Below are 25298 nucleotides of genomic sequence, written 5' to 3' on the forward strand. Positions count from 1 at the left end.
CTCAACCGCTGGCTGACACGATCGCCAGTGGTCTCAATATCCAAGCTTCAAGAGTCAGTTGAACACGGTGTGTCGAAGCAGGAACATGCGATCGGCAAAATGAGGAGTCTATCTATGGACATCAACGGTCAACACAGCTCTTTATTTATCTGTTCCATTATTCCCATATATAAGAGAGACTTTCTAGGCATATTTACTGATAATATTCGATTTTCAGAGGACTTAAGTACTACTTATAGTATCCCCGGTCCTATTAAACCCCTGTAGCTAGATTATTTATAAATCACTGATACGTTAAACTAAATACTGGTCTCAGAAGCCAATTGTGTCAACTCGTGATATGCGATCAGGTCAAATTACTTGTCCGACATCGATAATCCCAGCCTGCACATTTCCGAATCTCCGAGCTGGAGGTCGCTCATATCGAGGCGCCAGGACACAGTGAACATGAACCAGCAAGATATAGATCCCTCGAGAGAAGCTAATTGGAAAAGGTTATGTTTTAAATAAAAGTAAATGATTTGGAGCGCTCTGTATTATACAATGTGATTCTTTAAGCAACGCAGGCCGAGTACATTCCCAGGGTCCTCCATCCAGGCCTCCAATCCAATACATTGCCCTACCGTCTCACTAGATGGACGATACAGATATTGCTTTGTCACTCGTGATCAAGGTAAGCTGTGTTTCCGATGCAGCTGCGGTCAAGTTGGCCGAATCCGACTTCTGTCCAAGCATTTTCAGTCCGTGAATGCAACTAGAAGCACGCCTACAAAGATCCGAGTAATTGGTATTGAGATATACCCAATCATGCTGCGTGTCTAACACGTGGCGGCGTCTTGATATCTATGTATGTAAGAAAGACGCTACATGCCTTTTCGAGGGCCCTGTATAAGCACATTCGTCCATGGTTCTGTGAGTAGAGGAGTCTCACTCAAAGCAGGATGAAACTCGACACTGTCTCGGAACATTTGACGGCCATTTGAACAGGACACTCGAGCCAGATCGGCTATTGCGTTTCTATTTGCCTTTTCCAACTCTAGGACAAGGCCAGATGATCGTCGAAGTGACCTCTGTAAGTTTGCCGACAGTGAGTCGTTATCAACCCGTTCAATACAATTGGCAGCCAATAGACAACCCAGATGCCAGTGCATGGCAAGTATAACATACCAGGACTGTACCTTCGCGGGAAGGACCTCGTGATTGGCTATGCAGTCGCGCATAAACTGATCGTAAGCCACAGTCCAATATTGATAAACCGATAGTGTTGCCGAGATCAAATCTTCAATGTCTCTCTGACCTGTCCCCGCATTGAGATTCTGTAGCCTTGCAACTCTGCGCCACAGCAAGACCTTGACAGGGATCGCTTCCTGTAAAATTGCAAAAGCCTCATCTGTGCGACAAGGCCATCGAGCTTTGGCGCCGCTGAGAGGCTGGGGGCTCAAAAGAAAGGTCCCCCGTAGCTGGCTTCGAGACCGCTCATATCTCCAGAATTGAAGCTTGTCGAGGGCAAAGTAGTTGTACCGAGATTCGCTGCTCCGCTCTTGCGTCTAGGCAGGCTACTGTAGTTGATCCACACAATATGCCCGACCGGTGCATCCGGATTGTTTGAGCGATGATCAGACATCAAGTTCAAATATATACTTTGACCCGTTTGGCTCCTGCCCTCGCAGCGGAGGTTCAAGTGTCAAGGTGGATTGACCCTAATCAACACTCTCATATCTATACCAGTTCCTTATAGTTCAGCTAGCGATGCCACGCAAAGATATCTCATTCAAGGCCTCTGGCAATGTCACATTGTGAGGATGGCTCTACAGGCCCCAGGATGCCGGCGACAGCAAAGTACCCTGTCTTGTCATGGCTCATGGATTTTCAGCCTTGAAAGAAATGGATCTGGACGCTTTTGCCGCTCACTTCGTGTCCAAGCTTCCCCTGTCATGCCTCGTCTATGACAACCGTGGTTTTGGCGACATTGATACCAAAGACCAGCCACGTCACGAGATTCTTCCTGCGCAGCAGATCAGCGACTATTCAGATGCCATCACTTACGCCCAATCTCGGTCCGATGTTGACTCGCACAAGATTGGTGTCTGGGGTAGTTCCTACAGTGGAGGCCATGTTTTATGGCTTGGTGCTGTCGACAAAAGAGTTAAAGCGGTGCTATCTCAGGTCCCCTGCGTTGATGGATGGTTCACTTTCCACAGGCTGATCCGCCCCGATTCAGGGCGGGTCTGAATCAGCTATTTCAAGATGTGGGTAGATAGCCGTGATCTCCGCTGATCTGATACTGGCTTACCTTTGATTCTCGATAGATCGCCTAGCCCGAGCGGCAGGGAAGCCTCCCGGAATGTTGCCTGTGGTTAACGCCGACGTCCATGGACCATCCGCACTGCCCACACCCAACAGCTCCGACTTCTTCATGAACTGGGCCAAGAAGAGTAACTGGTAAAATGAAGTAACTGTCAAGAGGTGAGTACTTGTTCGTTGGTACAGCGGATGGTTATTAATGGCAATAATCATGTTGAGGCATTCCGCGAGTATAATCCATCCACGCACATCCACCACATTTCTCCTGCGCCATTGTTGATGACCGTCGCCCAGAATGACGTCCTCACCCCGACTAATATCGCCCCTAGAAGCATTTTTGCGTGCCCTTGAACCGAAGCAGCTTCATATCTTGCCCGGGGGCCATTTTGATGGATACTCAGGGCCAAACTTCGAGGCCAACGCTGGTTGTCAAACGGAATTCCTTCGCAAGCATCTTTGCTCTTCAGAGATGGCAGGATATGCGGTTTACTAAAGAAAAAGATTGAATAGAAGTACTGGGCTTTAGAAGAGTGTAGTAAATAAGAGTAGATTATAAGTAGAGAAGTGATAAAAAAGTAAACTATGCAAGAGTTCGTCTTTGTAATTAAGAATAAATCTTATTCTGCGCTATTTACTTAGACTTGAGTTCACTATAATATCTACACAGTCAATAAATACATAGGCATCCCGATAGTATACATGGGAGCCTTGGGGATAGTGAAGCCAGGTTTATTTTATTTTTATTTAAGAAATAGAAGATGAGGCATTAGAAAAGAGTACATAACAGTGTAAGATATCCAAATAGTTCAGGATAGGGATGACGTCAGAAGGACGAGCATAAATCCAGCCACTTTAAACCCCATCTCACCTTGAATCAGCACTCATAACGATATAAAATGACATACACAGTATGTCCTGGAATGACTTAACCACTGTTAAGAATACTATTAACATAATCAAGCACACAGAATACTCTGTCCAAAACCCCCTAAACCGGGAACCACCCGTGAAAACCCTCGTCTCAAGGTAACCGCACATAAACAAACCAAAAGCCATCTTACTAACCATATTACAGCTTCTTCACCCCGGAAGATATTTCCTATGACCGCAACCATGGCCCCATCCCGCATCTCACCGCAGATACTCACACCGTCCGAATAGACGGCAATGTCCCCAGCCCACTCTGCCTATCCATCCATCAACTCCAAACTGAGTTCCCCCAGCACGAAGTCATCTGCGCTCTAGAATGCGCGGGGAACCGGCGACACGCTATGCGCACACTACTTAAGGAAGTCCAGGGGATCGACTGGGGCGATGCGGCTATTATGAACTGTAAATGGAAGGGCCCCAGATTGAGGGACGTTCTACTTCGAGCTGGGGTGACGTCGAGCCTGGATCGGGACTTATATGTTGCGTTTTCGTGCTACCAGGTACAATGTCAGGAGGATGATTGGTTTGGTAGTAGTGTGGAGTTGAAGAGGTGTCTGGATGAGGATATGGATGCTATTCTTGCTTTGGAGGTGAGCTACGACATCCATATTTCTTACGGGCTTTTTACATAGAGCTGATAGGTGACAGATGAACGGTTCGCCGCTCACACCGAACCACGGCTATCCGGTCCGAGTGGTCCTCCCCGGCATTGCGGGTGCTAGGTGGGTCAAGTGGCTCGATCGTATCACTGTGCAAGACCATGAGTCGTCGAATTTCTACCAGCAGCGCGATTACAAGGTTCTGCCGCCGGATGCGGTCGATAGTGCTTCGGCGGAGCCCTATTGGGACCGCACACCTGCTATGTGTGATATGCCTATTAATTCGGTTGTGGCGGTGCCGGGCGATGGGGAAACAGTTCATCTTTCAGAATCGAGTACTCTTGAGGTGAAAGGGTATGCGGTGCCGCATGGCGCGGACGGTCCGGTTACGGGTGTGCAGGTTTCCGCCGATGGAGGCCAGACATGGGTGGATGCTGAGATCGAGGGTTCTTCTCTTGAGAGAAAATGGTGTTGGGTTTTGTGGAGAGCGAAAGTCAGGGTTGAGAAAGGAACTGGAAAGCAGGTTCTGAGTCGTGCATTTGATAGGGGTGGAAATGTGCAGCAGGAGCATTCGCAATGGAATCTGAGGGGTGTGGGATATAATGGATATGGAAGGGCAAGTGATCTTATCGTTGTTTAGTGAATAAGCTATCGGGCATGCTTCACAGATATCATAATATTGACACTGGTCTATACAACATTATACATACATAACCGATCAGGGGAGCACGATGTACTTCTCCAAGTGCTTAGGGATAGCGGTTCTCAGACCCTTGCTCTGGAGCCAGTTGTTGGAGAACAGACGGTCGGCGTAGCGGTAGGCGCCATCACACAGAATGGTGACGACGGTCTTACCCTTGCCGAGCTTTTCGGCAACTTCCTTGGCCGCAACAACGTTGAGCGCAGAGCTAGCTCCAAGATAGAGACCTTCCTCATCGAGGCAGCGGTAGACCATCTCGATCGACTTCTCATCGCTAATGTTCAAAGACCCATCCAAAAGATCAATGTCGGGCTGAAGGTTGTCCGTGACGCGGCCCTGACCAATACCCTCCGTGATACTGCTTCCCGAGCGCTCGATTAGGTTTCCGCCGCTCTGGATGTAGCTGTGCAGAACACTGCCCGGGGGGTCGGCAAGGAAGCACTTCACCCGGCCGTCGGAAGCGGTCTTCAGATAGCGGGTAATACCGGCCAATGTTCCTCCGGTTCCAGTAGCACAAGTGAAAGCATCGACCTGTCCGCCAGTCTGGGCCCAGATTTCCGGCCCGGTCATCTCAATGTGGGCCTGGCGATTGGCAGTGTTGTCGAACTGGTTCGTCCATACGGCGTTATCCAGGGATTCGGCATGTCTCCTTGCCTGGTGGTTGTAGTTCTGCGGGTTGTCGAAAGCGACGGCCGGCACAGGGTAGACCTCCGCTCCCAACAGCCGCAACAAGTCAATCTTACCCTGGGACTGCGTGTTGGGCATGTAGATGACAAGCTTGTAGCCCTTTGACCTACACACGTGCGCCAACCCAATTCCAGTGTTACCAGCTGTTCCCTCAACCACTGTACCACCAGGCTTCAAAAGTCCCTTCTCCTCGGCATCCTTGACGACGAACAATGCTGCACGGTCCTTCACACTGCCTCCGGGGTTCTGGAACTCAGCTTTACCGAGGATGTTGCAGCCAGTCTCCTCGGAGAGGCGCTTCAATCGGATAAGTGGTGTGTTTCCAATTGCTTAATGACAAACTGTCAGAAGCCATTGTTCGTGTAGCTAACCTTTATTTTCGTCTTCTTAGCGTACCTTCTGTAAGACCGTTAACGTAGCCCTGAGCTTGCGACACCCGGACGCTATAGGCGGTCGATCCTTCTGCTGCGCGGAGCGCAGTGGTGCCGAAGCGCCGAATACTTTGTCGGAACATTATTTCAAAAGGCTTCGAAGGCTAGCACAGCTACTCCCGAACGCCGTCTGCTATGCAAGAGACAATTAATGGAAGAAGACCATTCCATTCCCCGGATTCCCAAATGCCGATTGTCGGCCTTAGTCAGCGATAGCGCATCACGTGAGCGATGGCGTGATAGCTTGGACGAAGAGGACCCTCAATTGTACATTGCGCATAACGTTGACTAGATAATGCTTGATATTAATTTAATCCAGTTGATGGAGTGACATAACGATAACTCGTATATAATATAGTGAATAGATAGTGGCAATTGACATAGATTTGGTCCATACCGCTGTCTGCCTTTGATGGTCAGATATGACATAATCTACTGCAAACCCTAACCCTTATCTTAGTCTTTCCCGTTTTGGGCTGTTTGTTTATTCTGCACCCCGTGACTGCGGGTTATCGTCCGCAATGTTTTGACGATAACTCAAGCAGACGGCAATATCATCCCACCTTGATCCAGCAACTACAGACGCGCCATTCAACGAATTCCGGTCTCCGAATCTATGCTATGACACGATTTTGAGATGTTATCTGACTGACTTATGCGACAACTCCTTACTTGACCGACACATTTCGACTCAAACCTCTACCCCTCCACCCAAACACCATGCCTGGTCGATCTTCCGCCCGTTCGACCTCTGCGACGACATCGCGTAGACCGTCCGCTCAACCATCACTATCTGGCGGGCGCGCGGGCTCTGTGACTCCTTCCGTCGCCATCCCGGAGGAACCCCCTTTGCCCGAGGCTTTTCCCAATTTGCGCCGGGATGTCTGCTCACTCTTCGCTGATGCGCAACGCTCAACAACCGGACACCGAAAACTCGTCGTACGACTTAGAAAGCTCCAAGAAGCTTGCTGCGGGATATCACAGAAGAGCTCTAAGAAGAATGGTAAAGAGGTTCAAGAGGAGACCTTGATCCCAGGTGAAGAGACACTCCCCGAAACGGAATTTAATGTGGAGATTGGTCGCTGCATGCTACGTATTCTACCTGTCAAAAAGTCAGAGCCCGTTGGCGACCGTATCCTGCGGTTTATTGGCACTTTCTTGACCCATGCATCCGAAAAGGATGCCGAGATTTTCGCGAGCGATGATGATGAAGTCAGCGCCGAAACGCCCACGTCCCGTTTAGCCGCCAGCCTGGTTGCCCTTGTTATGCCGCTACTAGCTACTAAAGATAGGACGGTCCGCTTCCGTGCGACACAAATAACTGCGCACATTGTGAACTCTCTAGAAACGATTGATGACGACTTGTACCATACTATCCGACAGGGCCTCCTAAAGCGGATCAGAGATAAAGAACCATCTGTGAGAGTGCAAGCTGTGATGGGTCTTGGCCGCTTGGCAGGCAACGAGGATGAAGAGGATGAGGATAGCGCAGTCTTGGTCGAGAAGCTTGTTGACATCATGCAGAATGATACAAGCGCAGAGGTGCGGAAAACTTTACTCCTCAACCTACCTCTTCTCCGAAAAACGCTTCCATACCTTCTTGAACGAGCTCGCGATCTCGACGCCGCCACACGGCGAGCATTATATGCGCGCCTACTCCCTACTCTAGGTGACTTCCGACATTTATCACTATCAATGAGAGAGAAGTTGCTCCGTTGGGGTCTAAGAGATCGTGACGAAAGTGTTAGGAAGGCTACCGGGAAGCTCTTTTACGATAGGTGGATTGAGGATGTTGCTAGTACGGATAACGATGAGGAAGGCCCAGCCAATCAACGCTCTCCGCCGAACATACCAGCCCTCTTGGAGCTGCTCGAGAGAATTGATGTGCTGAACTCTGGCATTGAAACCGGTATAGCTCATGAAGCCATGCGTAGCTTCTGGGAAGGTCGCCCTGATTATCGGGAGGCGGTCGTCTTCGATGAGGAGTTCTGGGAGTCCTTGACGGCTGAATCAGCTTTCCTTATTCGCTCATTCAACGACTTCTGTCGCGTGGAACATGACGGAAAGTTCGACAATTTGGCTGACGAGAAAATGCCCGAGGTCACTGCCCTTGCCTACTTCTTAAACAAATATATGACCGACCTCTTGCAGCGGAAGAAGACGGCCAAGGAAGCTGGTACGGCCACTGATGATGACTCTGTCGAACATGAGTTTGTTGTTGAACAGTTGTTACATATTGCCATGACACTAGACTACAGTGACGAAGTCGGCCGACGCAAGATGTTCTCATTACTCCGCGAATCCTTGGCGGTTCCAGAGCTGCCTGAGGAATGTACTAAACTCGCCATCGAGACGTTGCGATTCGTTTGTGGGCCAAACGCTGCCGCCGAGAACGAGTTCTGCAGTGTTGTTCTGGAGGCCATTGCCGAAGTTCACGATACTATTGCCACTGAAGATAGCTTCGTATCGGCCAGATCGGAAATCAGCGAATCCTCCAGTCGTCAGCGATCTGAAACTCCTGAAGCAAAGCCCTTCAACAAAGAAGAGGCCAAAGCAAAGGTTCTCAAAGAAATCATGGTCAACATGAAATGTCTTCACATTGCACTTTGTATGTTGCAAAATGTGGAGGGCAACCTGCAAGCAAACATGAATTTGGTTACGATGCTGAATAACCTGGTCGTTCCTGCGGTCCGCAGTCATGAAGCGCCAATTAGAGAAAGAGGTCTTGAATGTCTCGGGCTTTGCTGCTTGCTTGACAAGGTCGGTATCTATCATTCTATGCTTCTGATGTATGCTAACAGTCCTCCCCACACCAGACCTTAGCTGAAGAGAACATGACACTTTTTATCCATTGCTACAGCAAAGGCCACGAGGCTTTGCAGACGACGGCCTTACACATCCTGTGTGACATGCTGACGACCCATCCATCGTTGCTCGCGCCTGTTACCCAGCCTGACGGAGAGACTGTGACACCGCCGGTGTTCCAGAAGCCATTACTGAAAGTCTTTGCTAGGGCACTCAAGTCCAACTCTCCGAACAGTGTCCAAGCAACCGCCGCCACGGCTCTTTCCAAGCTGTTGCTCACTAATACCTTTACTCCCTCTGGGGCCAATGTCCCTCCAGCTATCCAGGAGTACAACCAAACATCCGTCGAGACCCTCTTGCAGTCACTTGTAGTTACTTTCTTCCACCCCCGTACTCGCGAAAACCCCGCACTCCGGCAGACTTTAGCCTACTTCTTCCCCGTATACTGCCACTCCAAATTGTCAAATACCGAACATATGCGCAGGGTTTCTGTACCGATTGTCCGGGCGGTCCTCAATGCGGCAGAGGAGCACTTTTCACTTGAAGCGGAAGAGGATAGTGATGGCGATATCGATGAGAGTGTTGGACAGCGGGAATTGAAGGCGCTGATGAGTGGTGTTTTGGGTATGCTCGCCGAGTGGACTGACGAACGGCGAGTCGTTGGACTGGGCGGAGAAAAGATCCTCGCAGGGGGCGCCGCCAGTTCCAATGTATGTGGTTGGGTCCATCTAGCGCTGGTGAAGGACATCCTGGAGCGTGTGCTGGGGATCAGCGAAGGTCCCAACCGCTGCTCTAAAGAAGAGAAGAAGCTCCTCTTCTCTCTGCTTAGCAAGCTCTACATCGCTCCTCCCGCTGTACCCTCAAGGGCTGGTTCTCGCAATCTGGAAGGCGAAGACCCAATCGCCCCAAGTGCTCGGAGTAACCAAAGCGAGGTTAGCCCTGAGAATGCCGCGCTTGCACAAGAGGTGAAAGAGCTTTTGGACGAAACGATCGAGGAAGGTCTGGCTTCTGAAGCGGCTAGCAGGAATGCCCTTGTCAAGGTCAAAAACTCGGTCCTTAAGCTCCTAGCAGCGGCTCAGGGCCGCCCGAGTAGCTCCCGAATTCGCGAGGGAACCGAGGAGGGAGACAGTGATATGCTCAGTCTTCGTTCCGGCCGGTCCGGTAGCGTCCGCCCCTCCATCGAGCCTGGTGCTTATCGTCGCGGGGTGTCTATCGAACCCAGCATTATGGAGGAGGACGAGAACGAGGATAGCAGGACGACGATCAAGTCTGAAGCACACGATTACTAGGATTTGCCTAATGCGTTCCTTTTCTGGGTTGGCGTTGACTGATGGGTCCTGTTGGGATATGGTCTCGGGACGACATGCGGACTTGTTACCATGTATTTAATTCATGTTTATACATTTCGAGGCTTCTTTGTAAATGTTTTCTGTTCTTTCATCCAAGATACTTGAAACGCCAGATATCGGTTAATGATCGTCGAAGCTTGAATTGCGCCTGATATATCATGAGACATGTAGTCAATGCAATTTTATATCATGGACTCAATAGGTTGAAGATGTCATCAAGGCTTATAGTAGAATGAAGATTACTCGGACGATCTACGGGACAAGTACAAAGGTGGGAGGGGGTTGGCAAAAGTTAATGAGAGATATGTCCCAAGATATGCCATTAAATCACTTCGAACCACCGAAAAGATCGTGGTAATCAAATCCAGAGTGTTATGGTGTAGAAAATGACGTACCGAGGTAATATGAACAGAGCATAGCCTCCAATTTAAGTATTTTCTTGGAACTAGGCAAATATACCATTACGTGTCGCTGAGGCTATCCGCTGTCTGTTTCATCTTCGTATGACCGATGGAGATTGGCATTAGTCATGTGTTCACTTCCATGATGAAGTATACGAGCTCCATGTCGAAGTATTATAAGTCGATTGACAGTGTAAAGAACTCTAGAAGAGGTAACCGGAGAGTGTTTCAATGAGAACAAGCTGACATGTATAGTCAGTCCATTTGGTATAGCTAAGGACGGATGGGCACGTGCACGGGGCAACGGAATCGGTGGTCAAGGCCCAGGCAGATAACTTGTTGGAGGCTGGAGCCTGTACGAGAGCTGCGGCCAGGTCACTAGTGGTGGGTTAGCTTGCGTTTATTATTGATGGCCGACCGTTGTTATGGCCTGACATCGTGGGTGATACGGACCAGTCAGCCCTCTTGCTCACCTGTTGGGTTAGATCTAAAAATGTCTCACTTGTTAATTAATTCACCTGGGGTTTGACCCTCGTAGAGACTTGCTTCTATTCATTTTTTATAGATAGAGGAATAGGGATATGGTAATTCAGACCTTTACATCACAGTATTTAATGATTGCTTCTTTTTTATATCTATATTCTTTGGTAATAAACATTCCAGAATGATTGATTCTCTGGCTCCGTACCATGAAAAATACACACTAAGGGTAATTGCGTACTGTTTTCCTCGGATGCGAGACTGGGCGGATGAGGGATCCATTCATCCATGGACCGGGATTGGAAGAAAAATGACTGGCTCTTGGTCAGACCAGGAACTGAACTTGATCACTAGTATTTAGTTAACTTCGAGGAGGTACGGTATTTACGGGGAGGAATTAATCTCCTAGGGGCTTTTCATAGGTGCATCCGGTTTTGGTGACCGTCAAATGTGATACCGCGGACAGAAGTACCTTACAGCTGGGCGGTTAATGAGAGACATGGATAGATTCATGTATACTAAATAAGTACCATCCCCTATTCTTACGACCCCAACCATTAACTGACAATGCTATTTATATTTATACTCTTAGGGGTAGATTAACTGCGGTGGACAGGACACAAGTCACCAGTATTCTGGCACAACGCATGGATCACTAGATATACCACCACTTTAAGGATATATATATCGAGAATGAGACCTAATTCCGAGAATAGAAGCGCAGCTTTCATAGCCACGGTGCTCAGACGGGAGGGTTGATGGCTCGGGGTTAAACGTGAGGTTCTCCTGGTACGACGGTGGACTCAAAATACAAACCAATGGACACTAGCGATTAACTTTCTTGTAAATCAGCAATAAATTCAAATCAACCCAAGAGGTAAAAAAAATATGTGAGAGACAAAGTAGAACATCGCATCGCTCATCGCATGTAGAAAATCAATTTTAGCAGAGTAAAATACTGGTAGAGAATATCATATAAAATATCATCTAGATTTATAGATTTATTGATGGTTCTTTTGAAATTTCAACCCCGTGATCGAATTTTTTTTCATTTACTATCCTTTTGTCAATTTTTTTTTTCATTCGAATTTCCCCTCAAACCCCCGAAACTTTTCTTTTTAATCTGGACGCTCCACCATCAATCCCTCAGACTCCTCTCTTGCTGATTCCCATCTTGGACTGGGCAACAATTCTTCCTGACTCTTCTTTCTTCCCTCTCCCTCTCCCTCTCCTCCTTCTCCTCCCCCTTTCACCTCCCCTCCCCGTGATTCTTTTCGAATTCACGACGGTCTTAATTCGGTCGTGGAACCCCGTGTCTCCGCTTCTTCGAGACACTGTTTTTCCGTCCCGGTTGACCCTTTTCCCTTTTGGCGTGAGAAGAGCAACCCCCCGTGATACTCAACCAACTGTAATCAATCAATCAATCCTGAGCGATGGCAACCGTTTCAGCTCCCACCCCTAAGCTGGATCGCTATATTGTCATCCATGTCGCAACCACCTGCGATGAACATGGCGTCTACGTCACCAAGGATTCGGCAGAGGTGATCGAATTGGGGTGGATTTTGTTGGATGCCAAAACCTGCGAGGAGGTATGTTGTTGTTGGAGTTTAATAATCCCTTTGAATCCAATTAATTCACCCTTCCCCCTCCTCCTGATGCATTCATTTCCTCTCCCCTCCCGTCTCTGGGCTCGGACCACCACTTTGGAAATTGATCCCCCCCGTGACAGCTGGCTAACATGTGGTTTGATTCGATGTTTAGTTGCACCGTGAAAGTGTGCTCGTCAAGCCCGTCAACACCCCCATCACGCCGCTTTGCAGTAAGTGCACACACACACCTAATCAATCGTCATCCCGCCCAATGCCTGGCCATTCCCTCCCCGTCACAACCATTTCCCTCCACCCCGGATGTATCGGTCTGCTGGTTCAATGGCTGACGGTCTCCGAAAGCGAGCCTGACAACTCTGACATGGGAGCACGTCCGCTCGGCAGGTACTTTCCGCGATGCCATCGCCCGTTTCGACGAATTCGCCAAGGAACACCTCATCAGCAAGAACTTGGAGTTTGCTTTCGTGACGTTGGATTCGTGGGACCTTCGTGTACAGCTCCCTCGTGAAGCCCGAGACAAGGCCGTCGTTCTTCCCGCATATCTCCAGCACTCCCGGACCTTCGATCTGCGAACCGAGTATCAGAGATGGCAAACTCACCACCCCGAGTCTCTACCCTTCGGTCCCAGTTCCCTCTCCAACATCTGTGCCGCCCTCGAAGTCGAACCCGTTCAAACCTCCGCCCCCATCAAACACAACCTCCCGTTCCATCTGCAGGCGCTGGCCCCCGCGTCGCCACGCCGGGCCATGGAGGAAGCCATTACGCTGGCCCGCGTCCTCCGCGGCTTGATCCGCAAGTCCCAACCCCCACATGAGCATCCCGAGATCTTGACCCGCCCCATGGATGCGAGAGCGGACGTTCGTGCTTTCTTGGCTGAGCGGAGCAAGGTGCTGCATTTGAGCGGTCTTCCCCACGATACGACCCAGTCCGAGCTCGAAAGTTGGTTTACACAGTTCGGCGGCCGGCCGATCGCCTTTTGGACTCTCCGGACTCCTGATCAGCACAAGCCCACTGGCACTGGCTTTGCGGTCTTCTCATCTCACGAAGAGGTATGAAAGACTGCACGCACCCCCTACAGGAGTCCTGTGATGGCTACTAACCCTCTACGCAGGCTGCAGAAAGCCTCTGCATGAACGGTCGTGCACTCAACGAGAAGGCCATTGAGGTCTCACCTTCCTCCAGCCGTGTCCTCGATCGTGCCGCAGAGATCCTCACCCCGTTCCCCCCCTCGAAGAACCGCCCTCGTCCCGGCGACTGGACCTGCCCCTCCTGTGGATTCTCCAACTTCCAGCGCCGTACCGCTTGTTTCCGCTGCTCGTTCCCTGCCATGGCCGCTGCTCCGGATCCGATGGGTTATGGGGCTTTCGGCTATGGCCCACCCTCCATGATGCCACCTCATATGGGTCACGGTCACGGCATGGGCCATTCTCGTGGCATGGGCGGCAACGGTGGTGTGGTTCCCTTCCGTGCGGGTGACTGGAAGTGCGGCTCGGAGGGTTGTGGCTACCATAACTTCGCCAAGAACATTAACTGTCTGCGTTGCGGTGCTCCCCGCTCAGGAGCCGCGGTGGTTGCGGACTCCGCTTTCCCATCGCCCATGGACCCTCCTTCGAACTTTGGAATGGGTCCTAACTCCATGGCGAGCACCCCGGCGCCCGGCCCCTTTACCTCCACCGCCGGCGGCTTTGGCGGATTTAGCCAGCAGTTTGGGGCGCCCCCGAACAACTATGCTCTGCCCTCGGCGCTGGGCAGTGGCCCCGGAGGCTACCCCCCTATGGGTCAGATGAACGCCGGCTATGGTTCTAGCAACACCTCTCACTCTGCCGCGTCGTTCGCGAACCCTGCTACGCAGGCCGCTTTCACTGGGGCTGACCATGCAACCTCCACCAGCGCTTCGAACGGCGCTTTCTACGGAGCAGATGGATCCAACGATCCGTTTGCCTTCCTGTCTACCGGCTTAGGTGGTCTGTCGGTCGGTGACGACGGCCACTCCCGCCGCAACGGTACCGGTGCTAGCAAATCCCCTGCTTAAAGCTACCGCAGTGAATCACTGAGGCGGGGTGGTTGTACTATTTCCATTTTTCTGTGACGGAACCCCCCATTTTTTGTTTGTGAATATGGTCATCTAGATTGTCGGTATATGCGACGGTTGATTCTCGTTGATGCGCGTTTGTATAGGGAATTCAGCAGTTCTGGTGCATTCGGTTGGGAGGAGCAGGCCGGTAGCGTCGTCGTTTCATCGGATTGGATCCTTTATCTTTTCTTATTTTGTCTCATCTCTCGCACCCTTTACGTTGACCCTTTTCGGTATGTTTTACTATTGCGTCTTTGAAGCGATGTTTAAGGGTATAGAAGACCATCCTGGCAGATGGGCCCGGGTGGTTTCGTACATCCATTCGCGAGTCACTGGGGCTTCTCGTTCTTATTTTCCTTCGATCGGCATGGGCTTCGCACTTTTCTTCGCTTTCGTCGTTGTGCATCTGATGAAAGGCATCGCTTGTTTCGATCGCAGTGCGACCAGACGTGGAGGCTCTATCATGGCATTGCATTCTAGATATTTGGTCATCTTATTTTTTCTGCTTGTCTTGTTTTTATTTTTCCCAGTTCATCTCTGCGCTCTTTGGCAACAGAAATCATTGGAGAATCACGGTATTGATCACGGATGGGATACACTGGAACGGATTCTGTTGGGGGTGTTGGGGATATTCCTTTTGAGCCATGAAAATTTCAGCCGACGGCGGATTTCAGATATGCGAGGCAACGGGTTGGGAATTGTGAGTGCAACAGGGTTGTTCTGAATGTCCATAATTCATGTTTGTTTTTTTTTTTTTTTTTTTGATCACATCTCACTTTCCTTTATCACCTGTCCTTTATTGGTATCGATGTTCTTTTTTCTCTTTTTTCTCTGCAAGAAAAGTCGATGAGTCATCATTCTGGATCTACGCAGTACAGACTTAGAGACAGTATATTGTCCGCCATTTTGTATAGGAATTGATGGGGCATTGTGAGCGAGAGCGTGGCGTTGGGGTAGACCAGGACGCATTGGTTATTATCTGCTGTCTACCTTATTTTCTACTATAATGTCACATCATATCTGATCCAGTGTTGGTCTCGAGTGAAAGTATGAGAAGCTTTAGACAGTATTCAGTCAATTTACCCAGTTACTCAATTGACAGCATAGGCAGTACTATCATTGACTTTGATAGTGAGGAAATATATTGTCTGTGGATATATATTTCTTCTCAGAATGCACAGCACGTTTACCACCTATGAGTTAGAGTCGACTGATTATTAAAATCGCCGGCAATATTCTGTATGGATAAAACAACAATATTATCAGATTCATGAAGCTGGTGCAAGCTAGGGCTATATCCTAATTGTGTCAGTAAGAGTATGGAGATCTTGAAGTGTGTCGTCAGGAAGTGGGTAACCGCGCGCCTATGGCGCTAGAGGGGAGCTCTGGAGGTCTGGAGGCAACCGCGGGACTCGCGTCCACCTCCATCTGTCATCGCTCAAGACGGCTCCCCATCCCAGCATTCTACGATCTGAATCCCACCAATTGCCCTTCACAATAAATATCTCGTCCTCATACCATTTGGTTTCGTTCATCCGCTTTTTTCTCGGTTTTCACTGTTTTTCTGTCGCCCATAATGTCCGGATATGACCGAGCTCTTTCAGGTAAGATAGCTTAGTACCTTAGTTCTATGTGCTTCTCAGTGGGATGATCAAATGAATCTAACCAACCTGCAGTATTCAGGTATGAGAACTATCTCTGCAGCATTCTGTACAGCTCTTTGACTCTTTTCCAGCCCTGATGGGCACGTCTTCCAGGTGGAGTATGCCATGGAAGCTGTTAAGAGAGGTACGTCACCGCTAACCAAGTCGGCCACGCCCTCCTTTCTGACCACCATCGTTCTTGTCAACTAGGGACCTGCGCCGTCGGAGTAAAAGGTAAAGATGTTGTCGTGCTGGGCTGCGAGAAGCGCTCCGCCTTGAAGCTCCAAGATACCCGCATCACACCGTCGAAGATCGCCGTGCTGGACAACCATGCCGTTCTCGCTTTCGCTGGATTGAACGCCGATGCTCGTATCCTCATCGATAAGGCTAGACTAGAGGCCCAGTCCCACCGCTTGACCGTTGAAGACCCCGTCACCATCGAATACATCACCAAATATATCGCCGGTGTGCAGCAGCGGTACACGCAAAGTGGAGGTGTTCGGCCCTTCGGTATTAGTACCTTGGTTGTGGGGTTCGATCCGAATGATAAGGTGCCGAGATTATATCAGACGGAGCCTTCGGGTATCTATTCTGCTTGGTAGGTGGCTTTCGTGGTCGGTACTGAGGTTCAAGAAGAAGGGCTAATGGGTGTGCGGTGGTATAGGAAGGCCAACGCTATCGGCCGTTCTAGCAAGACTGTTCGGGAATTCCTCGAGCGCAACCACGAGGATGATATGGACCGTGAGCAGACGATTCAGCTTACCATCAAGTCGTTGTTGGAGGTCGTGCAGACCGGCGCCAAGAACATCGAGGTGGCTATTATGTCGCCCGGGCAGACGATCGAGATGCTGCCAGAAGATCAGATCGAGGCCTACGTTAAGAGTATAGAAACCGAGAAGCAAGAGGAGGCTGCGAAGAAGAAGACAGCCCGGACTAGCACCACGACGGCGGCCATCCTAACACGAGGTGGTGGCGAGTCCGGCGACGCCTAGGAGTAGGCTGGTTTAGTGAATTAGAGCTACACGCCTCTTGTTGACGTCCTACACACGTTTTTCCTTTATAATATCGGAGATCTTGCCGAAGCGACTTTACGACAATAAAGAACTCTTTCCCCGTCGTTTATACACAGACCCCCCTGCGGGGTCTCTCTAGGAATATCGTCGTCTAAAGATTTGTAGCCTGACTGTCGGCAGGAGGTAGAAAGCATTATATCGTAATCGTCGTAATCCACAATTCGTGGCCTCCACTTATCCCAGACGATCTTCGGCATCCCTGACGTTGAAGATCGACCGCTCCTGGTGGCCGCGTACTCGGTCATCCTTGAGCATTCTTTCCCGCATATCAGTATCCCATTCTGGCAAGTTGAAAAGGAGAAGTACCTGTTGTCGATACGAGCATCCTCACCCTCTACCTGCAACGCGGGTTTGGGTGTGACGGCCTCCAGCACGAAGTGGTTATCGCAATGCGGGCAGTATTCGTCGCTATCAAGAATTTCCCCTTAGTCATATGCCGTATGCTTGCACCACGAAGGATCGACCTACCTCTCTTCAAACTCTGTCGAATCCTTCCGGAAACACTTCTTGCACTTTTTACAGGCGAAAACCTGCACCAATATCCTTTAGAATGTCTATCGGCTTGAGAGGGAGCGTGAATGGAGGGGTACCATTTCGGTGGTCTTCATGAGGGCATGGGATTCTTGTTCATGATGGCATTCGGCGCAGTCGAACCACTTCTTGCCTGGATTTCGTATGAGTAGGAGGATGGTTGTGGTGAATTTGTAATAGACTCACAGCATGCCGAACGAATGGCCACTTGAGCGTTGAGGATGTGTTTACTGCGCGGGAGGATGTCAGTTGACCGGTTGATGGATTTGCTTAAATTTTTTTCGTTCTCTTTGACTTTTCTTTTTCTGGTGGCTTCACGAGGGAGACGGGATCATCGACGTACCACATGATTGAAGAGGGATTTGAGTCAGGGGATGAGGGTCTATGTAGGTGGTGGAGGCTCAAGTGGTTTAAATGAGGAAAATCGAAGGAAGAGGGTCGTCTATATCGCGATCCTTGACTTAACGGGGAAGCAATTAAATCACGATTATTGGGGAGGGATTAAATTAAAATTATTGGCAGAGCGGAAACTAAAAATAAAGGCATGACTGACGGTCTTTACCATGGATTGGGATAGTGGGAACCTCCAACAATAATGACATAGTTATACCAGGTAGGGAGGCAAGTGGCGCATCGGATATTTATTTTATTTTATTTTTATTGATGGGATCGACAGATGGCATTTATTAGGTATTATTATCATTATTTATTATTTTATCAGGTGTTGTTTTTATTTTGTTTTCTTTTTTTTGAAGAATTTCTCTTGACACAAAAGACTGGTCTGCTGTACTCGTCATTTTGCCTTCTCCTTTAAGTTCACTTTTTTTCCCCTTTCTATCGCGAGATCTTCGTCACTCCTCAACCGTTCTTTCAACTCTCTCTCTTTCATTCCAAACTCTCTCCTACTCTCTCTTTATTCCCCCCCTCTTCTGCTTTGGAACCCATTCTTTCCCTCCCGCCCCGGAAGATCCATTCCGCTCAAACTTCCCCTCCCTCTCCGCTCCGTCTGTATTTATAGCAGCCGATTCGTTTCCGCCTGACGAACTGCCCGCAACTCCGCCACAGTCTCGACCCCTCGGGTCAGTTAACCGCAACGCTGTGAATCTCGGGGTGATCCATCTTACATACCATTCGACTCTACTGTCACTAAGATCTTACCTGCATCGTATACACCCGTTCCATTGAAGCCTATGATCTGTCTTTCCAACTCGTCATCGTGCCGGATCTATAGTCGTGGCCATGGAGGGAAATGGTAGATCGAGGGACGGCACCGATAGTGCTCCCCTGGTACGTTTCGCGCAGTGCCCCCAACGCTAATGAGGGATCCCCTACTCACACAGTCAACCTCTACAGAGACCAGTGTCTTCCCTTTTGTCTCATTTCGAGAACCTATCCCATCGCCGAGCCCCGTCCGCCTCTCCAAGCGGCCCCCGCGACCCGACCTCGTACCTGAAATCCCCTGAGCCCGTTGACGACTTTCGTTCGGCCCGCGCCTCTCTGGATTTGTCTCGTCCGCGGTCTCCTTGGGTCCCCTCTGCAGACTTTCAGAATGGCCAGGGGACCGAGTATACAAATGGCGCTCCGCGTCAACGTGGGGTGTCTTCGGGACGATCGCCAGGCAGACGGCAAAGCAGACCCATGTCGATGAACCTACATTCTTCGCCGCAACTGGCGCCCACCCTCACAGTCGATTCGCCGCGATCCCCTCCACGGGGCTTTGGGACGCATCCGGACCACAATGAGGATATTCGAACGGCTCGCACGCCACCGAATGCTCCGCGGGAATCGTTGCCGCCCAGGCCCATTGCGCAGGCAAACTCCCTTACTCGCCCGACCACTCCTACCTATGCATCGTCGGTGCCGACCGAACATAGAATCGCTCACCTGTCTCCAGGCCATCCAGACTCTGCAGTATCGACGCGCGACAGTCCGCCAGAGCGACGGTTGAAGAGTGCTTCGTTACCTCCACCCGCTAACCGAGCAGAGAAGCCTAAAATCCCCGCCAAACCTGCTGGCTTATCATTCCATGATGGAAATGGCTTGGCTCCTCGTCAGGAACGTCCCCATGTAGAGGATGGGGTATCTCCCTTCAATACGCCCCCTGGCAGTCCCGACAAATCACCACCGAAAGTACCATCCGCCACAAAGCCGCAGCCGCCGGCTTCCCCTCGACCCGTACCCCCGCCGGTTCGGAGATCTTTCGACGAAAGGAGACCTCACCCGAATGCACTTGGCTTGCCGGAGCGGCCACAACCTCGGCGGCCATCCCCGAGACCTACACGAGACACGAAACCCCTGATGGTACAAATTCCGTCGCGGCAAACCTCTCAGCAGGAAACCATGTCGGCTATACCACATACCGCCCATCGTTTCCAGAGTTTCGACAGCCCTAGAGAGCCCCCGGGCTTGCCCCCGCGGCAGCCGTCGATAGCACGTCGAGGTGCTCGGTCGCCAGGAGCGCAGCTTGATCGTTTACGGAGTCCGGTCCAGCCTGAGTGCCCCCCTCGGCCGGAATTGCGTCCACACCCTACAGGCGAAGTCCATACCCCGAGACAGCTCCAGCGACAACCGTCGTTTTCGCGTGAGACCAAGCCTGGACCTCCCCCTGCCATTCCGGAGCGCCCTGTTGTTGATCGGCCGGTTGTGGAGAGGCAACCTGTGCGTCCAGTTCCGGCCCCGAGCGAGGATGAGCAGCCCCTCGATGAGGCCCCCGCTCCCCGGACGGACTACCCAGATGCGTCTCTCGCTAACCGGCGACCGCCGCTTTTGAAGAAAGGCCCTCAGGAGATCCCGACGCGCTATGACACGCGACTCATGGATGTGTGCGGGAAGTACGTATGTACTACTGGTTATCTGACCCGAGTTTGGGACCTCACGACGGGCGAGCAGATCATGACTCTCAGTCATGGCGAAACCGTCAAGTGTCTGTCGCTAGCTTTTAAACCAGGGAAGGGTCTGGAGGACGAGGGACAGCGACTGTGGCTTGGTACCAGCGCTGGTGATCTTCACGAGGTTGATATTTCGACTCAATCGATTGTGGCGTCACGATCCTATCCCTCCCGCCGGGAAGTGATCAAGATCCATCGACATAAGAAGGAGATGTGGACTTTAGATGACGAGGGGCGCTTGCTCGTCTGGCCACCAGACGAGTCCGGGACTCCTAATCTCCAGTATAGCTACCATAATCCCTATGACCGGGTTGCGCGTGGGCATACATTCTCTGTTGTAGTAGGCGATACGCTGTGGCTGGCAACGGGTCGAGAGGTACAAATCTATCGACCCAATGCACGCGACGATGTGTCCTTCAAAGTGCTCAAGCGGCCGTTAGGCTCACAGCATTCCGGAGAGGTAACATCCGGTGCTTATACTACCAAAGATGGCGGCCGTGTGTATCTGGGACACGCTGATGGAAAGGTGACTATATACTCGGCCCATGATTATACGTGTCTCGGGGTTGTAAATGTGAGTGTATACAAGATCAATTGCTTAGGTATTGTCGGGGACTATCTTTGGGCTGGGTACAAGACAGGCATGATCTATGTGTACGATACGTCAACCAATCCGTGGATGGTGCGGAAGGATTGGCGGGCTCATGACAGTCCGGTGTCTGCATTCCTCCTCGACACCAGCAGCGTGTGGACGATGAACCGGCTTCAAGTGACTTCGTTAGGAACAGATAACTGTATTCGCCTGTGGGACGGCATGCTGGAGGATGATTGGATGGGTAAGTTGCATGGCTCGTCACTGCATACAACGCAACTAACGATCGGACAGAATCCCGGATGCAAGCTAAGGACGTGGAGTACTGTACCTTCCGGGAGATCCGCGCGTCAATTCTGACGTGGAATGCCGGTGCCTCCACCCCCGGTAGCGCGCGTACATCGACCTTTATCCAAGACGCTATCCATCCTGAAGACCCTCCTGAGATTCTAGTCTTTGGCTTCCAGGAACTGGTGGATCTCGAGAATAAGAAAATTACAGCCAGTGCGTATCTTGTACCTGAAACGTCGGTCCAGTTGATGTTGACTAACGGGTTGCAGAGAGCTTGCTTATGGGAAGTAAGAAGAAGGAGAGCAGCGAGAAAGAGCATATCAGCCGTCAGTACCGCGTGTGGATGGAGCATCTAACACGGGTCATCAACGAGTGCATGCCCCTTGAAGAGTCGTATGTGCTTTTGCATAGCGCGAACATGATTGGGCTGTTCACATGTATCTTCGTGAAACATAAAGAGCGACAGCGGATCAAGGATCTGAGCGCTGCAGAGGTGAAGCGTGGAATGGGTGGATTGCATGGAAACAAGGTACGCATGCAAGATGACATTGTTATCTGCATTTAGACTGACTGGAACCTGTAGGGCGCACTTATCCTCCGCTTCATTCTGGACGATAGTTCTCTGTGCTTTGTGAACTGTCATTTGGCAGCTGGACAGTCGCACACGACACACCGAAACAACGATATCGCCGCCATCCTGGAGTCAGAGGCCCTGCCGGCTGAAACTAGTCTCATGACTCGCGCGGATCGTTTTGTCAGTGGCGGAGATGGATCAATGATCATGGATCACGAGATCTGTATCTTGAACGGAGACCTGAACTATCGTATAGACTCTATACCACGCAACGTCATCATCGAGGACATTCGCAACAACCGATTCACCAAGTTGCTCGAGCGAGACCAATTGCTGGCATCAAGACGCAAGAACCCAGGTTTCCGTCTGCGATCTTTCATCGAGGCTCCGATCACGTTTGCACCGACATATAAGTATGATGTGGGCACCGATGACTACGACACTAGCGACAAGAAACGCTCTCCCGCATGGTGTGATCGTGTCCTGTATCGGGGAATAGGCCGGGTGAAGCAACTTGAATACCGACGACACGAAGCCAGAGCCTCTGATCACCGTCCAGTCAGCGCATCGTTCAAACTCCGGGTCAAGACCGTCCAACCCAACGAACGCGCCGCAGTCTGGGAATCCTGCCAGCAGGAGTTCCAGAAGGAAAAGCGCCGACTTGCCTCGGAAGCAAGGTACGTCGTCCTCCACTACCACACACCTCTTCACCAAGCCAGATACGCTAACTGAGATTCTTACAGCATTGAATACCTCATCAGCGTCCTCGGCACCGAACCCCAACAAGCCCGCGCATTGATTCTGGGGAATGGGAACTAATTCAGCCTATCCTCACACCCCCTTCGTTCATTGTTTCCCTACATGCAGTTACATTGGCTATTGAGCGGATAAGAGATTAGAGATTAGCGCAAGGCGATGTGTACGACTAATGATTTCACGATAGATATGTATCATGAGCTGGGTTAGATTATGGGGATGGGTAGAGTAGGTACTTGTCTTAATTTTAATTGTGCTGTATTTATATGATGCCGGCCTTGCGGGCATATAAATAGATTATTGTCCCTTAGAAGTTATAGCACACCGTCTCCCTCTAAGGATGGCAAGGCTTTGCTTAAGCTTAGTTGCTATTCCTCTTAGCAGGAGTAGAGATAATTAGCAGGAATCAGCAGGAGTCGGTGGGGATCAGTGGGAATCGGTAGTAATTGACAGGATTTGCCATTTGGTAGTATTACGTGCCGTATCTGTCTTCGTCATACACAGTAAATAGGCCAGGAGACCAGACTATAAAGAAGGACGGCGAAAGAAAAAAAATAGATCGAACAAGAGCGGAAGCGGCCATTCCACCGTGGACCGTGGTGGAGCGGTTGCACCAGGAAATTTTAATCTCGGGAACGCGGGCGACGATCCCTACCCTATATACTTCCATCTGATAGAATATCGATTCAGTATGATGCACCGATCCATGATGAACGGTCCAAGGCTGTGTAGCCCTACTATGTACAATACTCTTGGTGCAATCGTACGAAAACTGTCAGGACCACGCTCTTTCAAAGCGCCACCGTTCTTCCAGCCACCTTCTCCTCTTTTCTCCCCCGTTGATTCCATGGTGATGATGGCGCTCTGTTTCCTCCAAGGCACGTGGATTGCAATTCCCGACACTGATTGTGTACGCGCTACCTATTATACTATATAAAATTTTGTCAATCCATGCGCTGGAATGGGCTGGTCTCTAAGCCAAGCGCGCTTATTTCGATCTAATCATCCGTAGAGCCGCTATAGTGTGTGTGTGTCGGCTCCATCGTAGGGAACGTTCTAGGACTTCACCGCTACGATGTCGGGCCAAAAGACTAGGTACCTAGTAGCAATCCTAGGTCCCTGATCTGGAATAGCTTCCGGTATAAGGTAACCCGTCATAGTGTGTCCTCTGAACAATTCCGCCGACTTATAGGACCGGTGATTACCTTGCGATCATCATCTGTCCAGAACATAAGAGCTTAACCCGGGGTTTCTTCCCCCTATCTCGAGGTATTCGCGGCATTTCTTTCATGGTTCAATGAACCAGCAGGGTACAAGTCTGAGTACACTTGATGTTTTTCAAAATCCCAATTATTTTAAAGCTTTATAAGAGAATTTAACAGATCATTTTTTAATATTTTAGGCCACTATTTTGATAATAAAATTGTAGTATATATATATATATATATTCCAGTTTTATTTTACAAGCTCCCTCAAGATCCCGGGCTGTCTGGTCTCTGCACAGTTGTTGATTACTCGTGGATGAGGCTACAGGACGTAGAGCGGCAGACGCACCCTTCTTCGGTGCCCCGCCGGTCTTAACCCAGCAGGACCAAGGCTTTTCCCCTAGTTATAAACCGCGAAATAGACGGGATGGCCAAGAGCCCAACGGAGTGACAATTTTACTACTATTATTACTTTACAAGAGAAGTAACGACTTGAAAACTTGTATATAGATTATTTTCGTAAAATATTGTATTTTTTAAAAGATATAATAATGTTTTCTGTTTAGATGTTATCAACATTATGAACGGGAGCGTAGTCCATATAGGAAAATTTCTTTCAATACTTCAACTTTCTGGAAATACTACTGCTCGTTAAAAAGTAACATAAGAGATTATATGTAAAAGTTTTATTTTTACTATTAGATTTATGAAAGACAATCTTAAAATGGAGGTTTAGAATCTAAGTTTGTTGAGCAAAATTGAAGCTTAAAACTATCCAATTTTGCTGAGTTTTGGTGGGAAAACAGGGTTTGTATGTACTCGGACGTTTGACCCAGCTTGGGTATGTGTAGTAGATACTAGACAAATACAAATCGCGTGGCGCGGAGGAGTCTTTCAAAGGAATACTATCGATGCCTTTGCTCTACAGCCGGTGCTGTGATTACTGTCTGGAAACTGGTAAAAAGGAGAAATTCTCTGGGCAGGCCATCACCGTCCGTAGCCGTGGTATGTCGGTACCTGATGATCATTTGCCGATCATGGATTCAAGTGGAAAACATGTTTTCGGTCGAAGACATATTTTCGCTTTGTCTCTTTTTGCTTTTTTTGCTTTTTTTTTTTTTTTTTTTTTTTTTTTTTTGCCGGTCCGTCACTACATTAACCATGGAACTCTGTGAAGCCGTACTTCTGTCATCTTATTGGTATAGGAACCTTCACGCTCAGACTTCTCCGTAATCATGGCCAGGTGCCTGAGCAACAGCACCACCTCGCTAACTTGCCTTTTCTTTTTTCTTTTTCTTTTCTTTCGAATTCAAATTAATTCTTTCGAGTTTCCCTCAGATGTTCCCCAATGTTCACCAATATTCCCCAATTATCACAT

At 49.8% G+C, this 25298-nt stretch overlaps 6 protein-coding genes across 6 annotated transcripts; 5 read left to right on the forward strand and 1 right to left on the reverse strand.

The window, feature by feature from the left end:
- Window positions 1-3575: 3575 nt before the first annotated feature.
- AO090102000277 (putative sulfite oxidase) lies at window positions 3576-4473 on the forward strand (the record flags this gene model as incomplete). Its single annotated transcript, XM_001822434.3, has 2 exons — window positions 3576-3824; window positions 3883-4473. 2 exons carry the CDS (start codon window positions 3576-3578, stop codon window positions 4471-4473), a joined length of 840 nt encoding a protein of 279 aa, XP_001822486.3.
- Window positions 4474-4551: 78 nt separating this feature from the next.
- On the reverse strand, window positions 4552-5734 carry AO090102000276 (cysteine synthase A; the record flags this gene model as incomplete). Its single annotated transcript, XM_001822433.3, has 2 exons — window positions 4552-5549; window positions 5617-5734. The coding sequence occupies 2 exons, from the start codon at window positions 5732-5734 to the stop codon at window positions 4552-4554; spliced, it is 1116 nt and encodes a 371-aa protein (XP_001822485.1).
- Window positions 5735-6371: 637 nt separating this feature from the next.
- AO090102000275 (condensin subunit YCG1) lies at window positions 6372-9745 on the forward strand (the record flags this gene model as incomplete). The annotated part of the gene is made up of 2 exons (XM_023236900.1): window positions 6372-8411; window positions 8468-9745. The coding sequence occupies 2 exons, from the start codon at window positions 6372-6374 to the stop codon at window positions 9743-9745; spliced, it is 3318 nt and encodes a 1105-aa protein (XP_023091747.1).
- Window positions 9746-12119: 2374 nt separating this feature from the next.
- Window positions 12120-14325, forward strand: AO090102000274 (putative RNA binding protein (Arp); the record flags this gene model as incomplete). Its single annotated transcript, XM_001822431.3, has 4 exons — window positions 12120-12275; window positions 12448-12505; window positions 12636-13342; window positions 13405-14325. The coding sequence occupies 4 exons, from the start codon at window positions 12120-12122 to the stop codon at window positions 14323-14325; spliced, it is 1842 nt and encodes a 613-aa protein (XP_001822483.1).
- Window positions 14326-15540: 1215 nt separating this feature from the next.
- pre6 (proteasome core particle subunit alpha 4) lies at window positions 15541-17002 on the forward strand (the record flags this gene model as incomplete). Its single annotated transcript, XM_023236901.1, has 4 exons — window positions 15541-15566; window positions 16103-16155; window positions 16221-16608; window positions 16675-17002. 4 exons carry the CDS (start codon window positions 15541-15543, stop codon window positions 17000-17002), a joined length of 795 nt encoding a protein of 264 aa, XP_023091746.1.
- Window positions 17003-18853: 1851 nt separating this feature from the next.
- AO090102000272 (putative inositol polyphosphate phosphatase) lies at window positions 18854-24130 on the forward strand (the record flags this gene model as incomplete). Its single annotated transcript, XM_023236902.1, has 6 exons — window positions 18854-18901; window positions 18968-21338; window positions 21389-21598; window positions 21655-21914; window positions 21969-22636; window positions 24118-24130. The coding sequence occupies 6 exons, from the start codon at window positions 18854-18856 to the stop codon at window positions 24128-24130; spliced, it is 3570 nt and encodes a 1189-aa protein (XP_023091745.1).
- Window positions 24131-25298: the final 1168 nt, after the last annotated feature.

Source organism: Aspergillus oryzae, chromosome 4 (assembly GCF_000184455.2).
Source record: "Aspergillus oryzae RIB40 DNA, chromosome 4".
Taxonomy (NCBI): Eukaryota; Fungi; Ascomycota; class Eurotiomycetes; order Eurotiales; family Aspergillaceae; genus Aspergillus; species Aspergillus oryzae.